General features: G+C 45.8%; 1 protein-coding gene across 1 annotated transcript in view; it reads right to left on the reverse strand.

Annotated features, from left to right (window-relative positions):
* The window catches only part of LOC144179132 (uncharacterized), a 233,001-nt gene that overhangs the window by 64,623 nt on the left and 146,737 nt on the right, over positions 1–21,641 (reverse strand). Inside the window, exon 2 of the mRNA XM_077707362.1 lies at positions 8,957–9,124. Within this exon, the coding sequence (XP_077563488.1) occupies positions 8,957–9,124 (168 nt within the window). The remainder of the gene's footprint in view (positions 1–8,956; positions 9,125–21,641) is intronic.

A 21,641-nucleotide genomic window follows, 5' to 3' on the forward strand; every position in this document is an offset into this window, starting at 1 on the left:
CCGGCTTCCTTTGTTGTTTCTTTCATATTATATAGCCTGCCTTCTGTGATAGAACCAAAGCGACCTTCTTTTCTCTCGTAAACTCTCCAGGGGGGAGGTCTTACACTCACGCCTTAAGACGCTGTCATTGATTTCCGCTCCCCGGAAGAGGCTTAAGATGGAACTTCGTTTGTTTTTCTTCTTTCTGTTTCAAGTTGAGCATAAAAGCGCTGATTCAAGTGAAATGAAAAATGAGACTTAAAATACCTGGCTTCCACTACGCCACTTTATTTTCTGCATGGCGGTTTCATTCTTTTCGCGACCTCTTCAAGGGCCTCGTGAAACGTATGAGATAGCAATGTGCAAGGTATGAAAGAACTCTACAAAGTTAGGCTTGCCGAGACACTCCTGACCAAGGACGGCAGGAGAGCCAGCTATGTTTATGAACCCGAAAACATTCCTTCATGTCAAGAGTTGCGTTTTTTTTTCTCTTGGATGGTTTGCAGTTCGAGAAGGCTTAGGAGCACTGATGGATGTTCCAGCGTTCGTGTGTTTGTATGTATGTATGTATGTATGTATGTATGTATGTATGTATGTATGTATGTATGTATGTATGTATGTATGTATGTATGTATGTATGTATGTATGTATGTATGTATGTATGTATGTATGTATGTATGTATGTATGTATGTATGTATGTATGTATGTATGTATGTATGTATGTATGTATGTATGTATGTATGTATTCCCGCGAACCATAAATGGGTTTGTGTTTTTATGGTTTGTTTTTACTGCCCGGCCGTGCCCGGCTCTGCTATCTGTGCCCCAAGCGAAACGCGTGTTCCATTGTTTATTTTTATTCCGCACGGGCTATCTCATTCAGATTAAGAGATTGTTTCGCCCTAACGTCACTAGCCTAGAATAATATTCTTTGATATACAATGTTCTGGATGTAAATCGATGGTTCGATAAACACTCGCGCCCAAAGATAAATTCCCGCAGATAGCACCCGGAAGTATCGTCTGATCAGGAATAGGTGTAATCCAATCGTTGCAACCCCAGTCAGCTCAGGCTAGATAAACAGGTTTCTCTATCTGGTGGGACGCTTACGGAATGACTGCGCTCCGAGATAAATGCATGCCGATCCAATTCCGTGCCAGTCCATTCGCCAAAGATCGATTGTGAATGTCGCTTTACTGACTGCTTCTTCCACGTTTGTGTTTTTTTCTACATCATTAGGGAGCCCAATATTTTCGCTCCAATAAGTTTTACTTTCTACAGGAATCTTACTTCGTTCCTGACTACGTCGCAATATTATCCAAAAGCTTTATGCGGGCACCGTATTGCGATCGTTTCCTTATTTCTCGCCTGCTTTACTATATACGTGCGCTTCTGTATAAGCTTCTTTTTACAGCTCTATCAAGACCTGTCTGAAGGTTGCTTTTTGAGTAATAAAATTTCATTTCAAAGGTTAGCAGTATCAACTATATGCATTTCAGAATAGGGGGACCCGCGCTTTCTGCTTATAGGAACGTAATGGCAATTCAACCACAATTGTAGAACATTCGAACAGCGCTTGAGTACCTGTATAAAATGAGACTACCTGAGTTTTCCTAACCTTCATTCTTTCTTCTGATAAACAGCAACGTTTCAACAGTCTGTTTGAAATAAATAAAAATCAAGAGCCCCGCATTCGTGTAGCAAACTCCCGTTCTCAATGGGTAACTCAAGCGTGTCTTTGCTGTACCTCAGCCGAATATGCGGTTCATTAGTTCTTTTTGAACTAGAAAAAAAAGGGAATGCCGTATTGCTGCTTGTAATTATAGGTTGAAAAATCTGCTCAATTTCCTTTTTTACGCCCGCAACTTTTGGGTGAATGTTAAGCTTCCGACGTTGTTCATAACGATTTTAAGGAATTTTTTTCGCCATAGCTTTCACATACCACACACACACAAAAAAAAAGAGACAGTGGCAGAGGAAGATCACCCGGTTTCATATTTTACATTATCAGATGGGTTGATCCGGTACACTTTCTACCTAGTTGGGATGGAAGAGGAGAGGCAGGGTAGCAACCGATGCAATTAATTTGTGAGGCACGCTGCCAGAGATGTTCTGTTTCTTTTATAGTCGGCGTCGAGTGCTTTCAAGTATATCCGCGTGCGTAGTGCGCTTTTGAAGCACCGCACGTTCTTTTCTTCATCCAAATTCGCTTATAACGGCAAGAATTTCTTAATTTACCTCATTTCTCAATAGCGCACCCCTATGTATTTAGATGAAAACCCGCGCTAGGGAAATGAGCGAGCCTTTTATGATGTTCCAGGTCAGTTCCTGCTTGCGTGTACATGTTAGATTTATTCCCCTGTATTACCGTAAGTACCTAAGTGCACCTTTGCTCTTGATTGTACAGAGAGCGATATATTTTTAACTACCGGCATTTTGCAGTTGTAAATTTTGTGAGGAAATTATGTTTAATTATTAAGGGGATGTAGCACAACGATAACTTGCTATGCTTTTTATGTTACCTCACATTTTGTACCAGCCACCAAGGCATTTGATTGGCTTAATAAAGTTTTGCCTGTAAACACGTTTTCGGCAGAAATATCAGATAGTTTGAGACGGATCGGCAATTATAATATTATATAGCAATAACCTTAACCACAACAATAATAATAATGTATTAGTAACATTATTCAATCAATTGAGTACGTTATTAAAGTGTCCAAGAACGACCAGACGGTCTTGAATATAGCGCAGTGTTTATAACGGCAGCAAAGGGTCGCAGACCACAAAAGATGACGCAGGTGAAAAAAAAAGCTCATAAAAAAGAGACATGCGAATAGAACGTAAAGGTGTAACATAATGGAGTTAACAACATTGAAATAATATGCATGCTGATAGAATATAAAAAGCCACTAATTGAGAGGCTATGCACTGAGCGCAAACACAGGCCGAAGCAAATGGCTACACACTGATAATAAACGTGGGAGCTACAAAGAAGCTGTTAACAATTCCGTTGACAACAAGGCAATAAGTTTAAATATAGTTAAATGTTGCCATATTGCTAAGGCAATGCACAGTTAGGGTATACACAAAAGGAACGTAATATGATTAGTCCTACCTAAACACGCGCAAAGTTCCATAAAAATGTTGAAAGAGGACAATTGAATACGACTAACCTGCTGGCAAGCGGCTTGTAGAGGTGGTGAATACACCCCACAGAATTTTTTATAGCACCCTTGACGGGGTCGTGGAGCGCCCTATAGACACTCTGATCCTAGTTCCTATGTGCATAGCACTCAATAGGTATATTCAATAAATCTGACTATACATGTGTCCTTTTAAACAAAAATAGCGTCATCCGTGGTAGTTATTGTGTAAGTTTTTTATCTTGAGTGTCATCCATTGCACCCTAACTTTAATCTCTTAATATGAGCTACTAGCCCAAAAGCTAATGCTATTAAAACAATAGTGACTCGCTCTTTGAGAGGCCTACTGTTGTCATCCCGGCTTCGCCACCCATAGGCCTGAAGTTGGCTTTCAGTGCGGAGAAGTGCGTTTCGTTTCCTATCTGTTCTAAAGGTGTCCATGCACACACGTGCAATCCTAGTAAGATGATTTGGACAACAATGGAAGCGTTTCACGCCTAACCATATTGTTGTATCCCTGTTGAAACCAGGACGTAGAAACGGGATTGGAGCTCAACGATCAACTAGCGATGATATGAATGAAGTTGGCTGACTTGCTGAGCTTCGCAGTGATGGGCGAAAAAATAAGAGATGGTGGACGAAAAAAAGAATGTTTGGAGCTGCCCGATGGTACGACCGGCTCCTATGGACCCCCTCAATGAACTGTGTATAAACTACACTACTTCGCCGCACGTATTATTGTTATTAACAATTGATTTAATAGATTAATCATCAATTATAATGATAGTGATTATCACCAGTCAAGACCGAATTCTTTGGTTTTCTACTGAATGATAATTCACAACAAATAACCGCTAGCTAGGTCACTCAGGAGGGGCCTGAGCATTTTATTTGCTCTTTACAGAACAAAGTAAACGGTCATTATAAGGACGTCGTTTTATTAGAAAGATTTCCATGCCCCACTGAAGTGCATTGAGAGCAAGCCATTCTTGCGTTTAGCAAAATATTGCTTATAACGGCGCTACTTTTCTTCTTCGAGGGACTTGGTTATAACGAGAAATTATTGTAGTAAGAAAAAGGATTACTGCTTTGTGCACCGTTCTTTTTTAACCAATTCGGGCTAATGCATTCTTGTAATTCTTCTGTGCCCTGCGCACCGTATGTGCGTGATTATAGTGGGCAGAGATTGAAAATGCTGATGAGAATTCTTGCGCTCGGGGAAACCGTAAAAATGATGGAGATGTGATAAAACGCTGGATGTATACGCAACCAGAATTTTCAGCCATACTGGGTATAAAACATTTCACATACGGAGGAAGCACGCCAATGTGCAGTATGTAGTATTGGTGCATACAACGAATGCAGTACCCACTGTACCTCACAATAAAAACCTCGCGGTAACATTTACCGACGTGAGTTAATGTTGTAAGCGTGCAATCGGTATGGCACGCGGGAACCGGAAATGACGCTGAGAATAATGGAGAGGGGGAATTACAGAAACGTTTAACGGCTGCCATATCGTTGCCGTGCTATTACCCGCGCGTTTGCGGAATCGCCGGTGTTTCCCGAAATTAACCACATCACGCAACCGTTTTCCGTTTTCCCGCTCACTCTTGCAACGTTCCCGGACAAACGCGCGGTACATTTTAAATGAACAGTCAAGTTACACAAGCCGCTATTAAAAAAGAGAGCTTGGAGCTTCTTTACGTCAGCCGCGTATGCAACGACGTTCCAGTCGTTTAAAGCGTAACCGAAGGGCCTTAGTCTTAATGTGCAATTTATTTCTGCCAGTGTTTGATCCAGGCACACCACCAGTGGGTACGTGAGCACAGCGGTGCTCTTTGGCGCCTGTGTGGCCTACGTTTCAACCGTCCCCGGATCGGCAGTCCACCCAGATGAAATTGGACCTGGTTTCACTCGCCGGATGGAGAATATCTGAGTTCACTGACCTAACCATCTCAGCAGGCGAGGAGAAAGAAAATGCGACTCGGTACAACTGAATTCTGTATTCACATCACCGGCCTCCTTTCCCCATCCCCGTCACAACCCACTTTAAATGCGCGTCGGTTTTCGTAACCTTCAGAAAAGACCAGACCGTTTTGTGCCTTTTTTTGCGTATGGTTGCTTTTTATCATACTGATCTACCCCCCCCCCCCCCCACCCCCCCCCCCCCCCGTCTCTTCTATGACAGTTGACGACGCGATTCCAATTTTCTCGATATTTTTTCGTAATATTTATCTTTTTATTCAGACCGAGCATTCGTCTTAAAATATTGGAATGTGAGTCCCACTCTCCACGAATTCCCGTATTCTGTTCCCAGAACATTGAGACTGTGTTATTGCAGGAGCTATGCACAACACCGTTCATGGGGGTGGTGGTGGTATAACCGTTTTAACAACAGGGGCCCCATTCTTGACTTCTTAAATAATGGTAAAATCGCCATGTTTTTTGCGTAAGAAAAACGTAAGCAATCAGTAATATGCGCACGCATAGCTATATGACAAAATAGAGTGCAATTTGACGCTTAGGTTTCAAAGATCACTGTCAAGCTATCACATATTGCGCATAAAAGATATAAAAATACTTGGCATGCCTTATAAAAATTAGGACGTCAACTGAAGCTGGCAAGGGAAACACATTTTTCGAGGTTAACTTTGGTGTCAACAGCACAAAGCGATCAATTAACGTTGATCCAAAAGCTATAAAAGCGAGCAAAAGGCATGTCTTCAGCTAAATAACTTCTCCAATCCGTTTTAAAGTATTCATTTATGTCTTTCAATCGCTTTGAGTAACATAGTTAGGCTCTCTACTTCAATGCAAGTGTTGTTGCGTAATAACCTCCCGTGCCTTCACCACTGCCATGGTATCGTCTACTGCTATGTTAAAAGTTTACTGTGTGACCACAGAAAAAGGCGGCCGTGACCATCTGTGGTATTACGCGGTAAGGACAGGGAAACGCTACCCCTGATAACGGCAGGGCGGACTGATGCCGCCGATATATATATATATATATATATATATATATATATATATATATATAGTAACGAAATGAGGGGCTCGTTGAGGAAATACAGAAAGATAAGTCGGCAGTCTACAACGCCAAAGGAGGCATAGGGGTGTGGTTAGGCTCTTTTTTCTACTGGGGTTAATGAAGTTAACATTTTTTTTAAATATACGGAAGAAAGAAAGAAAAACACGCGCCCAGAGTGGGGACCGAACCCACGCCTTTCGATTAGATCTCGAATGCCTTACCAATTTGGTAAGGCCTTACCGAATGCCTTACCGAATTGGTAAGGCATTCGAGATCTAATCGAAAGGCGTGGGTTCGGTCCCCACTCTGGGCGCGTGTTTTTCTTTCTTTCTTCCGTATATTTAAAAAAAAATGTTAACTTCATTAACCCCAGTAGAAAAAAGAGCCTAACCACACCCCTATGCCTCCTTTGGCGTTGTAGACTGCCGACTTATCTTTCTGTATATATATATATATATAGAGAGAGAGAGAGAGAGAGCGAGAGAGAGAGCGAGAGAGAGAGAGAGAGAGAGAGAGAGAGAGAGAGAGAGAGAGAGAGAGAGAGAGAGAGAGAGAGAGAGAGAGAGAGAGAGAGAGAGAGAAAACGCACAAAGCCCGCTGAAATAGTATAAGTAAAAAGTCGGATACACAGCAAGAACAATAACAAGGCAGGTTTACTCACGTAGTGGCAACGGGACTTGCCTTCATCGGAGTACTATCATGTAACTGTACCCTTACGAAGGCAAGTCCCGTTGCCAGTTGTGGGCCTGCTCTCTACGGCATGCCAAGGAATGAGGCACACCACGGTTGCGTGAAAGAACTCTTTACTTACATCCTAGTCCGGGCATACACACGCACACACCAACAAAACTCTTGGCGTCCCGAGTCCCGAGTCCCCGCGCGCGGTTCTCTCACTCCCCCGCCCGCTCCTACACGTCCACTCGCGCCATCCCTCGGATGCCGGCGTCTCCAAGTCTTGCAGCCCGGTAGCCGCACGCAGGAGAGGAGGGCAAGGGAAGGGAGCTCGCGGCTAGGGGCTCCGGGCAACACCCTCTAGGCCAGAAGGTGTGCCAAGGCGCTCCCCACACACTACATGATGAGTAAACCTTCTTTGTCATTGTTCTTGCTGTGTATCCGACTCATTACTTATACTATTTCTGCGAGCTTTGTGAGTTGATACTTGTACTATATAATACATACATGTATACATACAAACATACAGAAAATCAAGCTCTAAATCTGCGCCGCGTAAGCGGGCCAAGCTCTTTCCTCGCCTCCTACTCAAAACATAAATCTGTCCTTCCTCCACAAGCTGCAGCGTTTCGCTTTCGGCCGCAGTCCTTCTCAGCGTCGGTCAATCAGGGGCCACAAGCAGCGGGAAAGGTGTCCGGCCACGGGGCGTCCAAGTGCGCCTTTTGTCTCTCTCTCCTTTCTGCGGTCACAGCCGGCAAGGGTACGAGCGAAGGGGGAGAATGATTCCTCGGACAGGGTATCAATCGAGAGGGCGAAGCGAATTAATCTGGCGGTGAGCGATTGTTGGCCCGGCAGCGGCTGTCGGAAGTTGTGTTCCGCCGCCCTGATTTTTCCTGGCGCGACGTGCGGGGACGCTTGACAGAGATACAGGGAGTGGGAAATCGAGGAAGGTAGCGGTGTCTTTTCTAAGATGGCGCTGATAAGGAAACGAAGAAGCGGTCACACTGGACATATAGTGCGACTCCGGAGGGAAAGCGGAGGAGTGGAGCATGCTGAAATGTGGGAAACGATAAAACAAAACAGCACAGCAAAGCCCAAGGTCCTTTGTACACCGGCGCCAGATGTTCCCACTGCCTTTTGGACCCGGCAATTGCGCACGGAAGGGGCGGGGGGACGAAAGGAATGCCCCATTCTTTGAAGCACACAAAGGACCTTCACAGGAGCAACCCGCTCTGCCTGAAGTAATTGCATTTTTTCCTCTTTACCGGCTGTCTGCGACAGTATCCTTTTATGCATCTATTCAAGTCGGAAAGTTATCTTCAAATTCTAGGAACTGTCACATTAAAACTCTGACAGTAAAGTGGACGATGACCACCGAAATTGTCGTTTTTGGTCCATTCTCGGAGTTTGGTGTGAGTGGAACGTGGTTAATATCGGCGTTAGGTTCGCGGTTAGTGCCCGCTCGATTTTGCCGAACCTGTTATTATCAGGGCAGATACGCCTTCTTGAAAGCAGTACGGAAATACAATGGGTTCTAATAAAACACCGGATGCACAGCCCGCCTACTGAAACTGGTTCTATGAGGCCTAATTATATTCCGTCAATTCGGAATATAATTTGTGCGTCCACGCATTTAGGATAGCGTGAAAGCGTTTATAGGGATCGCGGCAATGTCCCTTTGTGCCACCAATACTTTAATTTTTGTACAGTTGGAATAAAGGACGATGATTTTTTACGTGTTTATTGTTTTGTTGTAGTCAAGTTCAGATGCGCTGGTGTTTTGCAACAGTAACTGAGCTAATCTGCAATTTTTTTCATTAGAGAATTGTAATAGAGCAGAAAGCCGGTCCCCGTACGGTACCCGGTAGACTACTGGCTCCACTGCGCGTGCGCAGAGGTGGCAAACCAATTGCGCGCATGCGCAGTTGTGCCGACGGTATATCGGGTGCCGTAACGGGACCGGTTTTCCGCTCTGCTATAACTCTGTATTGTCAACTCACTTCGCCCGACAGGATGGCGACTCTCACTCACTCACTCACTCACTCACTCACTCACTCACTCACTCACTCACTCACTCACTCACTCACTCACTCACTCAGTCACTCAAGGCAGGACGAATGAACTCACTGGGCAGGCACTTCCCACGTCGTGTGAGCACCAGTGTCCTGTTGGAGCAGATGCAGCGGCGCGCCGACGTGTCGCACACGAGGTCGCCAGTGTGAACTGACGAGGCGGCCGGTTTCCAGCGGTCGCAGTCGGCGTCCGCTTCGCACGTCGCCTCCGTGGGGTTGCTCACTGCGTCAGGGGACAACAGGGAAGGAGGAAGAACGTAAGGGCAGAATCGCGATACAACGGAAGGGTAGTTTTGTTTCAACAAACTTCCCCCTTTTAAATCCCCCCTTACGCACCCTTAATTCTACTACAAATAAATTTCAGTTCAACAGCAGTCGAACTAAGACTTTATTTGTTCAAACTTCGTCTCTTGTAAATCCCCTTTGATGGAAAGTAAATCCTACAGCACACGATTTTGAGAACAGCGGCGCAGTCAACAACGTTTCATTTTAGCGAACTTTGCCCCTTGTAAATCACCCGCTGATACGCCGCCAGGCCCCAAAAATTCATTTGAGTTTTCCAGCCATTAGTTCGAAGTCTGAGGGAGCTCAAATTAATTTCATTTTTGGAAGTCGATGTTGGCATGGGGCCGTTTGAGGACCGATGAAATGCCCATTGTGTTGTTTCTGGACATTTGTTTTGTATGTCAGCTATTGAATAGCCTAAATATCAGTAACGTGATCGACTGGCCTAGTTGGTGTTACATGGTTCGTACCGTTCAGCGCCAAAAATATACAGGGAATGCGAAAAGACACGACACAAGTGCGCTACTACAGCTGAAGTTTATTACGAAAAGAGAAAGCGAGAGAGAAAAGCAGACGGAAAGGCGAGAGGTCACCCAGGCTTAGAGCCCGGATTAATCTCGTTTGAACAAGCTAAGAAGAAACAAAACTGTACAAAAAAGAGAAATAGCAATAAAAGAGCAAAAAAAAAGAAGGATAAAGTCACACGAGGTAAATTTAGGAACTCTCAGACCACGGAGAATCTCCCTGTTTGACCTACGTAAGACTTTCCATAATTCAGAGGAACTTCTTCGTTTGTACCTCACCGCCACTGTCGTTGAATGGAACAATAAGGTCCTTGTTCAACAACAAGGCGTCCGTATTGGTTCTTGTATTGCTCTTGTTCTGAGCGAGCTGTTTCTGGCGCACTTTAACCGGCTGGTGGCCGCCGAGCTGTCTCATGGTAGCGTTGCGAGAACCTTCAGGTTCGTGGACGAATTCCTGGTTGTGCCGCGATGCATGAGGGAAAGCTTTCTGCACCACGTCGACCACACACGGAACCCCTTCCAGACATGTTTGGCTCCACTGGTGTTGACACACGAGGTCCCTGAGAAGTCTGAGATCAGGTTTCTTGATCCAACACTTCAGATCGGAGAGAGCCATCTTTGTTGGCGGTATGAGCCACGCAGCCAAAAGCCGCTGCTGCCGTTTACCTCGGTACGTTCAAAGGCGGTGAAGAGAGCCCTCGCGCAGGGTTGTCTGTTGAACTCTCTTACCAAATGGTATGTTCGTTAAATCAATGATAGCTTTCACCAGCAAACACAGCGGCTCAGGTCAGCTGGTTATTCAGCTGGGCTAATTGTGCCAGTGGCAGATACCATTCACAAAAAAATTAAGAAAGGCGCTTGAGAATCACAGCAGCAACAGGAGGGTAACAGGCGAAGGGGGAAATTTGCCGTAGTGCCATATATTCACAAAATATCACATAACACAAACAAAATAGAAGTAGGGTGGGTGCTGACGTCGTCTTCACTGCACCTCACAAGTTGTCGAGGTTATGCGCGCGCACCGGCGCAGACTGAAAAAAGAAGAGGCAGCGCAATATCCAGCGTCAAAAAAAGTGTGAGATATGTTGAAGGCGTTGTTTATCGCCTTCCACTGAAATGTGGACTGTCTTAGGTAGGCCAAACAGGACGGTGCCTTAACGTTGCTTTGCGTGAACATGCAAAACACGCGGCATAGAGGGGCCCTAACTGCCCACTGCAAGGATTGCAAAGACGGCACTTGCAGTCCGTTATTTGAAAAGTGTGAGGGGCTTACCAAATCGAGCGACAAACGCTCTAAAGAGATAACAGAACACCAGCAAATGCTGAGACGGCGCAAGACAAGTGTATTAGCTCGCCATCTTCGCAGCTATTGGCCAGAGAAATGGAATTTGTTGGGTTTGCTGGCGCACGGGTTGTTGACGGGTGCGTCTGAGGGTGCCGAATTTTTATCTCCTGTGACGATCCTATTCTTAGTTCGTTCTCCCTTTTTAAATGCGAATGCATTTCTTAGTCGAGCCATGTCAGGCGGCGTGCGGCGTCCACGCGCCCGCAGGTGTTATCTCTCCGCGCTCACCCCCTCTCCCATAGCAACAGCAGCGAGCGCGCGCGCTCCTCCTCTCCCCTAGCAACCGGAGCAGGTGGTGCGGGTGGATCAGCGGCGAGTGAGTGGAGAGGAGGAGCGCGCTCGGGCGTGTGAGGGGGCTCGCATCGCGGGAGCTCGCCGGAGCTCCCGCGTGGTGTTAAATAAATGGTTACGCTACAGATCACTGTCTCCTCATTAATTATAAATTCCGCGCACTCTCGCGCAAAAGAAATGCATTCGCATTTCCTCACGATTCCCTTCGGGGAGGTGGGGTGAATTTTTTTGGGCAGTTTATCTGTTGTTAGCGTGTTTATACGAGAGTGTGTTTGTAATAAACTTCAGTTATAGTAGCGCACTTCAGTCGTGTCTTTTCGCAGCCCCTGCTTATTTTTTGCGCTGAACTGTACGAACCCTGTATATCAGCTGCCGTTGGTGAATAAAATAGCATAAAGATATTTTTCTACCCACACAGAACAAATTGTACTCTTTTTTATGATGTGTAGCAAACTCCCTCACGTGATTTTATTTTATAGGTTTGCAATTCAGTTACTCGTTTTATCCATTTTTCGTCAGTTTTTCTTTGCTGAATCTTTGATGCATTGACAAAAAAGAACCCAGAGGAGCGAAGGATTAGTCAAAAGGCTAAACGGCCTTCAAAAACTGTAGAAGCAGCAATACGATTATAAAGGGGGCTTCGGTTAACACTTTTATTTTAAGGTAGTGTCTTTTATCCCGGCAACCGGGAGAATTACCGTCAGAAATTTCTCACGGCAGTCGCTTCTTATTGGCTAAGCACGCTACGCGGAGATGCAATCTGATAAATATTCCCCTAAAAACCCCGGTCTGCAGCTGCCCCTGTAGCGCTGCGGCATAGTGCTTGGTTTTAAACGAGAAGGCTCAAGTTCGAGGCCGACGTTCGGATTTTTTTTTTTTTTTTTTGGCTTTCGGAATTTTTTGGCCATCGTGATTTTGTTAGTGCTTTTTTTTACTCTGGTTTTTACTATATCAAGAGAACGACGCACAGGACTTCTAGAATTGGTCGAATTACGTTTAATACAGGTTGTGTTCTGTGTCGTTGAGCTGGGTTAGATTGGGTTTGTTGCAGTTTGGCAGGATTTGGGTAGGTTATGACGCGTTGGGTTAGGTTAGGTAAGGTTCGGTCAGGCTTTGTTACGTTAGGTTACGTTGGGACATAGCATTATTCAGCAAATGTTCCGCCAGCCAGCTTTTATGGAAACTGCCGTGAGAATTTCCCGGAGGTAATTCTTACGGCTGCCGTGAGATTACACGCAGCCTTATTCTAAAGCAAAAACGCTGCGGTATGTGAAGGAATACTGCAACAATAAAAACAACAATGGCGTTAAGAGCTCCCGTCAGCTTCCCTGGGCAAGAGGAACTGAAGTGTGTCCCCTTTGCAATATTAGTCCCGTAGAGGGGTGGTTATGTTTTGCGTTTCGCCCGGAAGTATTGACGCAGGCGTATAGCACACAACGAAAAACTAGAAAAATGTCTTAACAAAACTACTGCAAGGAATTCTTTATTAGCGCGTAATCATTCTGGCCGAATTTGCCGCACTTAAAGAGCCTCCTCATTGGGTTTTTTACGTCGTGAATCGGGGACTACGTGAGACTTAATGTTTTCGTTTTGTAGAGCTTTTATTTCATCTCTCTTTAAATTTCAAGCCGTGTGTACCCCCGCCAGCATATTTGTGTTTAGTGGCAGGAATTACTGCAGTGCACACAAGCAATGTTGAAAAGGGAACTTCACGAAGAGCGAGTTTTTGTATCGGATGCTCGAGCGCTGTAAAAAAGAGTCCCTTAAGAGAAGGCTTCACTATTGTACGCGCTTGCACTGTGGGAAAGACATCTCTCAACGGTCAATATTGTCACGATGTAAAGACGACGCAGTTGTCTTGAAGGAAAACACGTTTATTGGAGCGAACTTGTGCTCCCCCCACAACTCAAGGAATACACAGGCGGCGAAGCAGCAGTCAGCAAAGTGACGTGTGCAGGCGAGCGTTGGAGAGTCGAATGCCGCGGCGTCTTTTTTTTTTTTTTTTTTTCGCGCCATTTGCTCTGCGGTCATTTATCTTTACTTGGCCGACGGATAACCCAGATAACATAGCCCGGCGCAGACAGTCGGCAAAAACAAAACATAAACAAACAAACAAACAAACCCAAGACATGGTTCGTGGCAATATAAGCGGTCTTCCCTCAGAATATGACGGGACTAAGGATTTTCAGTAATGCATAAGCATTAAAGGGGTGTTCATTGTCTTAGTGGCTTGTGATGTGTTTTCACTAGTCATGACGTACTCAAACGAAATCATATCAGTAGTTAACGAACCGAGATTTAATTACGCTCCAACCAATAGATAGACAAAACCCGACGTTTCGAAACCGGCTCGGCTTCTTCTTCAGGGGTGACTGGGGCCACGCTGCAGCTGCGTCTTATAGTCTTTCATTTTTGCTGGCCTCGCACAAAGCCCTTCGCTGTGGCACGTAATCCGTGTGTGTAAACCGAAGGGAGAGTGCCAAGCGAGCGATTGAGGTTCCCAGGGGTGCGTTGGATATGCCACGACTCAAGGAAAAGCCGGTTTCTCCAGTGAGTTTCCCTTTCAAGGATGGCCGTTCCGGAGAAGTCAATTTTGTGGTCGGCCACTTCACAATGTTCGGCGACTGCGCATCGCTCTCTATTCTGTTTCCCTACGTCGTTTTTGTGTTGCGTAATCCTCTCCGGTAGGTTTTTGCTTTCACCTATATACGAGGCGTTGCACTCAACGCACGGAATGCGGTAAACGACCCCGGGTGCTTTCTCTATTGTCGGCCGGTCTTTGGGGCGGGGGATTAGGCGGCCTATAGTTGTCGAAGGCATGTGACCGATGCGCACTCCTACCCCTCTGAAAATGCGGGCCAAGGCTTCGCTCATTCCTGGGATATACGGCACCGGCATGCGGTCCGACGGTTCATGTCCTTGTAGAGTCTTTCACCCTGTTCTGCTCTTTGCGGCGGGTTACGGAGTGAATGAAATTTTTCGGGTAGCCGTTTTTCTGGACGTCCACAAATACACGGCTTTCTTCTTTTTTTACGTTGGGATTAGGACGAGAAAATTGCATCAGCTCTGCTAAATAAAGAGGACACAACAGAGGCTTTGTAGTTAGCAGGGTGGGCCGAATTGAAATGAAGGTAGCGGTCGGTGTGCGTCGGCTTCCTGTGAACGGAGAACACCAGGCTCTTTTCTCCTCTTGTCACTTGGGCGTCAAGAAACGGAATGGAGCCGTCTCGTTCACATTCAACGGTGAACTGGATGGCGGGGTGAACGGAATTCAGGCGTTCTTCCAGGCTGTCAACTGCGGAGGTCTTCACTATGCAGAAACAGTCGTCTACATACCGAAGAAAAAATTTAGGTTGCGGCAGGAAGGAGCTCAAACCCTTCCCTTCCACGTGTTCCATCGTCAAGTTAGCCATTGTTACAGAGATGGCGGCCCCCATTGCGGTTCCAGTTTCTTGTTTGAAAATTTGCCCATTGTGCGAAAAATACGTGCTGGCCAAACCGAACTCCAGTAAGCGGCATATCTCGTCAGCAGTGAGCGGCGTCCTTTCTTTTAGGGTTGTGTCATTTTCGAGGGCAGTTCGGGCCGCAGATACAGCCAACGGTACAGGAACAGAACAATGACACGACGTCGAACGAGACCAGGCTCTCGTCTTCGTCAATGCACACCTGTGACGCAAGTTGCATGAAGTGGCTGGAGTTGCGTACATGAGTCGACGTCTTCCCGGCAAGGGGGGCGAGGATTCGGTGCAGGAAATTTGAAAGGGCTCGGCACGGGGATGATGTGAAGTCTACGATCGGGCGAAGGGGGACCCCAGGTTTGTGGATCTTCGGTAATCCGTAGAAACTAGGTGCGGAGCCGTTTCGACAGATCAAGCGAAGATATAGAATTTTTTGTTCCGGGTGGTTCTTGAAAATCGCTGCGAGCAACTTGTTCAGCTGCGTCTGCGTTTGGTATGTAGGATCCTTCTTTAACTCCGTATACCCGTTTCCATCCAAGAGAGCCAAAACCTTCCGGTCGTAGTCCTGGCGGTCTAACAACACCGTCGAGTTGCCCTTGTCGGCAGGTAGGATGACAATGCTTTCGTCTTTTCGAAGTTCCTGGAGTGCACGGTTTTCCACTGTGGTCAAATTTTTGCCCATTTTCAACCGCAATTTCGATAGGAGGCCAATCGGTTTAAGTCTTATTTCATCTCGGGCGAGCGGCTGTACTTGTTGAACGGCTTCCTCTACCGCAGCAACGATCTTTGCCAGGGGGGGGAGGGGGGGGGAGGGGGGGGGAGGGGGCTCGTAGCCACATTGTAGCTGTGTCCTTTGGCCAGAACAGAGGTTTGCTCTTGAGTGAGAGTGCGGGATGACAGGTTGGTCACAAAACCTCGATCTTGGGCAATTTGGGGCGAGCGCCTTATCGACAAACAAGAAAGTTTCTTATCTTGCGTGATCCGGTGCTTGTTCGCAGTTGATGCCGCCACGCTGTCAGCAAATTCGTCGACGGAGGCCATCAGTCCGGGGATGCGGTGCTCCAGTTGGCGCTTGGCAAAGAACAAGTCCAGTTCTTTCTCCCTGATGGCGGCGTTGCATTCGTGGAGGCGAGCATTGACGAGTCGATGTTCGGCTTTAGTAATGATATCCATGCCTTCGGGGGTCGACACGGGCCGTTTCAGGCGCAGGCTCTGAGGGACGACTTTCCTTTCTTTACATGTGCGATTGAAGTCCAGATGAGTTTTGAAGACGGAGATGCCTTCCTTGATGCGTATGTAGCGCTTGATGAGTTGCATGGTGTCGTGACTTCTCCGGAACGGCCATCCTTGAAAGGGGAACTCACTGGAGAAAGCGGCTTTTCCTTGAGTCGTGGCATATCCAACGCACCCCTGGGAACCTTAACCGCTCACTTGGCACTCTCCCTTCGGTGTACACACACGGATTACGTGCCGCAGCGAAGGGTTTTGTGCGAAGCCAGCAAAAATGAAAGACTATAAGACGCAACTGCAGCGTGGCCCCAGTCACCCCTGAAGAAGAAGCCGAGCCGACTTCGAAACGTCGGGTTTTGTTTATGTATTGGTTGGAGCATAATTAAATCTCAGTGCAGTAACTTCCCAACCAGACAGAAGTCTGTCAAAATTTTCACCTTCAAGTATATCATTAGTTACGTGCAGTCATTAGGCACTGCCATCACTACCAGCATAACACCCCGTGTGTACTCCAATAAAGCGCAACCCGTTCGGTTACGGAAGGGCGCCCGATTTATCGAGGCAAGTGGTCCTAGATAGCTGACGCAACAAATCCACCGGTATATTCATGCTATTTTCAGTGAAAAGAACCCCACAAATTCGGGAAAAAAATGACACAAAGAAACACAGTATTACGGCTTCAGAAGCAGCTACAGCAGGAGATTAGTGCATCACTAGTGCGTCAACTCTGGGTTATTGTTATACTATCGTCACTTTAGGTCGGAAGACTTACACAGCGATGAATGGAAGGCATTTCCGCTTCTGAATGGCAGAATAGAAAAAAGTAAACGCCAGTACAATGCGGTCTATCTAATCGGAAACGATGGGTAGACGGTAGATTAATAGGTGTTTTTTTTTTTTTTACCCAGGAGGTGTTGCGTATAATCGCGCAAAGTTTATTTCAGCCGGGCTTCAGAAGTCTCTGAATGGGCACCTCCTTTTAAATCCTTTGAACCACATACACACCCGGTTACCACGGAGTTTCGCCTGCTGTTCTTGTAACACTTAAACGTCGTTATCAAGGAAACAAACAACCTGACGCAAGACGGAATCATATGCGTCGAGTCGTGATTGGAGATACATGCTGCGTTAATAACATTGATTGATTGATTGTACGGTTTAACGCGCCGACACAACGTAGACGATGAGGCGCGCCGTAGTGGAGGTCTCCGGACTAATTTTGACCATCTGGGGATCTTTAACGTGAGCCGAAATCTCGTACACACGGGCATTTTTGCTTTTCGCCTCCATAAGAAAAGCGACCGCCGCGGCCGGGAATCGAACCCGCGACCTCGTGCTCAGCAGCGCAACGCCTTAGCCACTGAGCCACCGCGGTGGGTTGCGTTAATAACATGTTTGATTACATCTCACCATAGATATATCAGTACAGATATACCTCCATATTAGAAGACGTTTATTAGGTTGTGTCACATACACGTAACATTAGGCTCCATGAATATTAGTACCTTACGCCAACCTTATCCAGTAACTGCGGTACCTTTTCTTCTCCACCTTTCTTCTGTTGCATGTATATGAAGTTCAGTTTGTGTGAAAAGACAAACGTTTACATCTTCCATCCTATGATGGCCTTGACAGCACCTGCGACATCAATCGGCACGTGTTGCTTTTGTTTTTCGTAAACTGGCTACTTTTTTTCCGCAGACAGTAGTTCGCCCGTCTAATAAGCGAAGCGCGCACCTTTGCAATAGGTACCCTCTCACCTACATTTTGTTATTGGTGTTCTGTGCTTGGTAATCAATTCTGGAGACCTGATGAACCACCTATCAAGGAATTTTGCCTCTGCATTTTCAGCGCCGCGTGTTTGAACAAAACATCTTTGATAGAAGTAAGGGGCCGTAATGTTATCATACCAACAATAAAGAGCGATCATTTTAGCTTGTGGAACTCTTCAGGCAGTAATTATGGCCGTGGTTACGGACACACAGGGAAGACCTTTGGGTGGGGAACGGTGCAAGCATAGACCGCTTAATTACCAATGGCTGACACCGAACGAACTATGCGCGGTCATGGTTTCATACTCCCCCGTAATTAGGCGGGCGATTTTTTTAGTTCGCGTCATTTCCGCAATGCCCCGAGATTCAATTTTCTACTTCCGCTGTTGAATCTCTTGATCACATGGCGATTGCTAGTATTCTCGTGATAGTTTGGAACGTAGTATGAAAACCCAGTCAAGCGAGATGCCGATCTTGCCAAGTTTAATGGGTGTACGAAGCGCACTAAAGCAACAGATGCTTTAGAAAAGGAACCTTACGCAGTCTGCGTACACTATAGACGCTTTCTGTAGCTCATGACGAGGAGACTCCACGCCGTCGCCCAGCCCTGCGCTTCGACGGGGTTGCGAAAAGAACGACAAACATTCGAGCAACGTGGAAGTCAGTCGCGCTTCTCAGAAGCGCGCGATTCGGTCTACATTAAGAGGCTGGTAAAAGACTCCCGGTCCCATCACCGAGGTCAATGCACCAACAGTCTATGAACGCTTCTGCCATTGGATTTCCTACATGGGAAAGGACACTCTAGTTTCGACACAGCCGTCGATCTGCGGCTCCACGTATCTGACAGGTACTTTTGCAATCTTTCATTAGGGGCCAATTTGATACACTGGGCGCTGTGGAGTTGAAGAAAAACCTCTTGAATTTCTGGTTAGTTTAGGTTAGCTGCACATTAGTATTATTTGCTCTTTAACATTTACGCTTGTGTATAGCATCGTTAACACACTTATTCCATTTTGTTCGTGACCCTTCTGGCTAATGTTGCCGACGACCCACTGATGCTCATGTGTTTAGCTTAGATTAGTTGTGCCCCCCTCATAGTTGTGCACCATCGATTTGTCTAGCCATGCTTTAAACATTGTTTTCTGGCACTATTACACGTTCCGACTTGTTTCCTTTGCTGACAGAATTTCTGCCTTGGAATGAAAGGCCAAATTTCTTTGCCACTGGTTATTGGTGAATGATTCGCTCTCCTGTGTATATACACCAGGCATGTGACACCGGCACTAACAGCTGATCTCTGACACAGTCTGAAATTTAAAGTTCTCTCTCCCCGCATGAAAAAAAAAGAAGTGATCGTTCTCGGACACGTCGCCATTGGTGTAGTTTAGCTATTCTGCTGCCATTCTTTGTTAAATGTTTTTCAGCAACGTCCACCTTTGCGTATTTCCTTGACTATGTTCAGTAATGGTGACTCAAACTTTATCTTTGTCTGAGTGATACTGCACGGCCTCATTTAAGCACGAGACAGCTCAAAGTAGGATGACGCGGATAACAAAGGATGTTGTCGATAGTGTTCTGGGTGGCTTTGGCATAGCGGTGAATACGGAATGTGATTAGATCCATGCAGAGGAACATACAATGGGTATTGTTTAGATTTTTGCTAAGGGAAATAAAACTAATCGATTCCCAACGAACACCCAGGTCCCCAACACAAACATCAGCTACATTAACTCTATGCTTCCGACAAATAAAACAAAGGTACAAGCTCAAGAGCGAGTTCAGGCGAGGAAACGAAATAGTACGCTTCTTAACAAGAGCACACTGTTGCCGAAAACATGGGCCATTTGGGAGAAAACAGACACGTCAATGGTCTTAATGACCAACCGAAGGAGCAAAGCGTCATTGGATTAGCGCCAACAATTACTGACTCGTTAGGTGCTTTTGTGATCATTTGCAGTGTTAGCGCTGTGTTACTTCGTATTCCATTTTAAAACAGGCGAGCGTAGTTTTTGCAGCGTTGCATGGCAGCTGCGCCAATTTCTTCTTCAACTTCACTGAATTAAACCTGGGCCCTTGGTGTCGCATCAATACGCAAGTACAATAACGGGAAAATATTGATCAGCATTACCACGAGGTCGTCGTACAACCAAGTTTGTATAAACAGTCGGACAAACTAAAGCCGTGTGTACATTTGTTCAACAGGATTGAATCCGAGAAAAAATTTGGCGAATCCAAGGTGAGTGATTTGCTCGCTGAAGCAGCGTACGGTGCTAAAATGTGGGTAGTTATGGGTTTGCAAAAATTTTAATGTGGGGCCCTAAGATGTGTTAAAAATTCATTGGCACCATATTTGTGTTGCGTCATCGAATCAGGCAAGTTCGATAATTCGGCGCTGCTTAGATAAAACGTCCAAATAGCGCCTTGTTTACAGAGCCAGCCTTCGAGCTTTGGTTTTCTTCTTCTAAATCTTGCAAACGGCGTAATGATTTAAACCTATATGGATGAATGCAACGAAAAAGAAAAACAAGATATAAATTAAATGTGCAGTGTAAAGTAGGAGGGGTTTTGAGCACGAAATCAAACACATGCAAGAGACCCTGTATTCAAACAGGCGAGCGAAGTAACATGCAGCGTATAAGTACTCGGCATTGCTGCTGGAAACACTTGCGCCGCTTGGGACGCAACCAGCACGTTAATGACCCTAATGAAGAATGAGGCGACAGATGCGCCGGGGCATCACCGGGGACAATTAAGGACTCGTTAGGTCCTTTTGTGTCCGTTAGCGGTCTACCGGAAGCCAGAAACAAATGGCAGGCGCGGCATCGGTAAGAAAACGAAACGGAAATTTGTTCGTCATACGGGTATACATCAAGACTTCTGGGACGTTCCTCCATACTAGCATTCATCCCAGCCCCTTGTTCAAATGTGGTATCTTTTTTCGTAGTTCATGAAAGTTTATCGAAGTTAAAGTGTAAATATAACGATAAAGCAAAGTTAAGTAGTGGGGCACTTATTGCCGTTCAAGCATTTCCAGTTGCCAACATTTCCTCGTTCCTGTTGCAGTGTAAAGGTTTTTTTAACGAGTTCTATACGTTCTTTCTCATCCGGGACTGTACCGAAGAGGTTGGGGATCCTTTCTTCGAAATAAAACGATCTTCCCCTCAGAAAGGAGAAAAATGGAGCAGCCAATAATGTTTTACCCTATACAGGCCGTCTTTTTTGTTTTCTGCCAAAATAAGCGAAGTGTCAGTAATTGAACAATGAATAAATTAGTGAAGGTTTGGATGGGCACTCGAGCTGTTTGTAAACATTAGTCGATTATATTTCCAGAATAATGATTCCGATGCCTTAGCCGTGTTGTTTGGTTTTGCGGCCAATTAGCGCGCATATTTTAACAGGAAAAGGGCGGTTGAAAGGGCAGTTATCTACCTTCGCAGCGTACTCCCAGCCGCCGATTTCTTGACGTCGGATATGACAATGGGTCGGCACCACCACAGGGCTAAATTTACTGGATTCCTAGAATTCTTAGATCAACCTAAGTGGCATCCCAATTCATAGTGGCATGCTTTTGTTAACTGAGTTCACGAATAGATGATGCCATTTTTCACATGTGCACTCCATGCGTAAACGAACAATCAAACAAAACCTTCAAATAAGTTTATGTCAAAGCTTTAAAGCTGCGATAACATGAAAACTACTTGAAAAGCAGTGTTGCGTCATGACGGTAGTTGGAGCGGCGGCCACTAACGGCATGCAATTTTTTCTCTTCTGTTACTTATTACAGACAACTAAAGGCTTTGGACTATCGCTAAATAGTCAAATAGTGGATTACGCG

The sequence above is a fragment of the Haemaphysalis longicornis genome, unplaced genomic scaffold (genome assembly GCF_048455015.1).
Source record: "Haemaphysalis longicornis isolate Haplotype H1 unplaced genomic scaffold, Haemaphysalis longicornis Haplotype H1 scaffold_4, whole genome shotgun sequence".
NCBI classification, from domain to species: Eukaryota; Metazoa; Arthropoda; class Arachnida; order Ixodida; family Ixodidae; genus Haemaphysalis; species Haemaphysalis longicornis.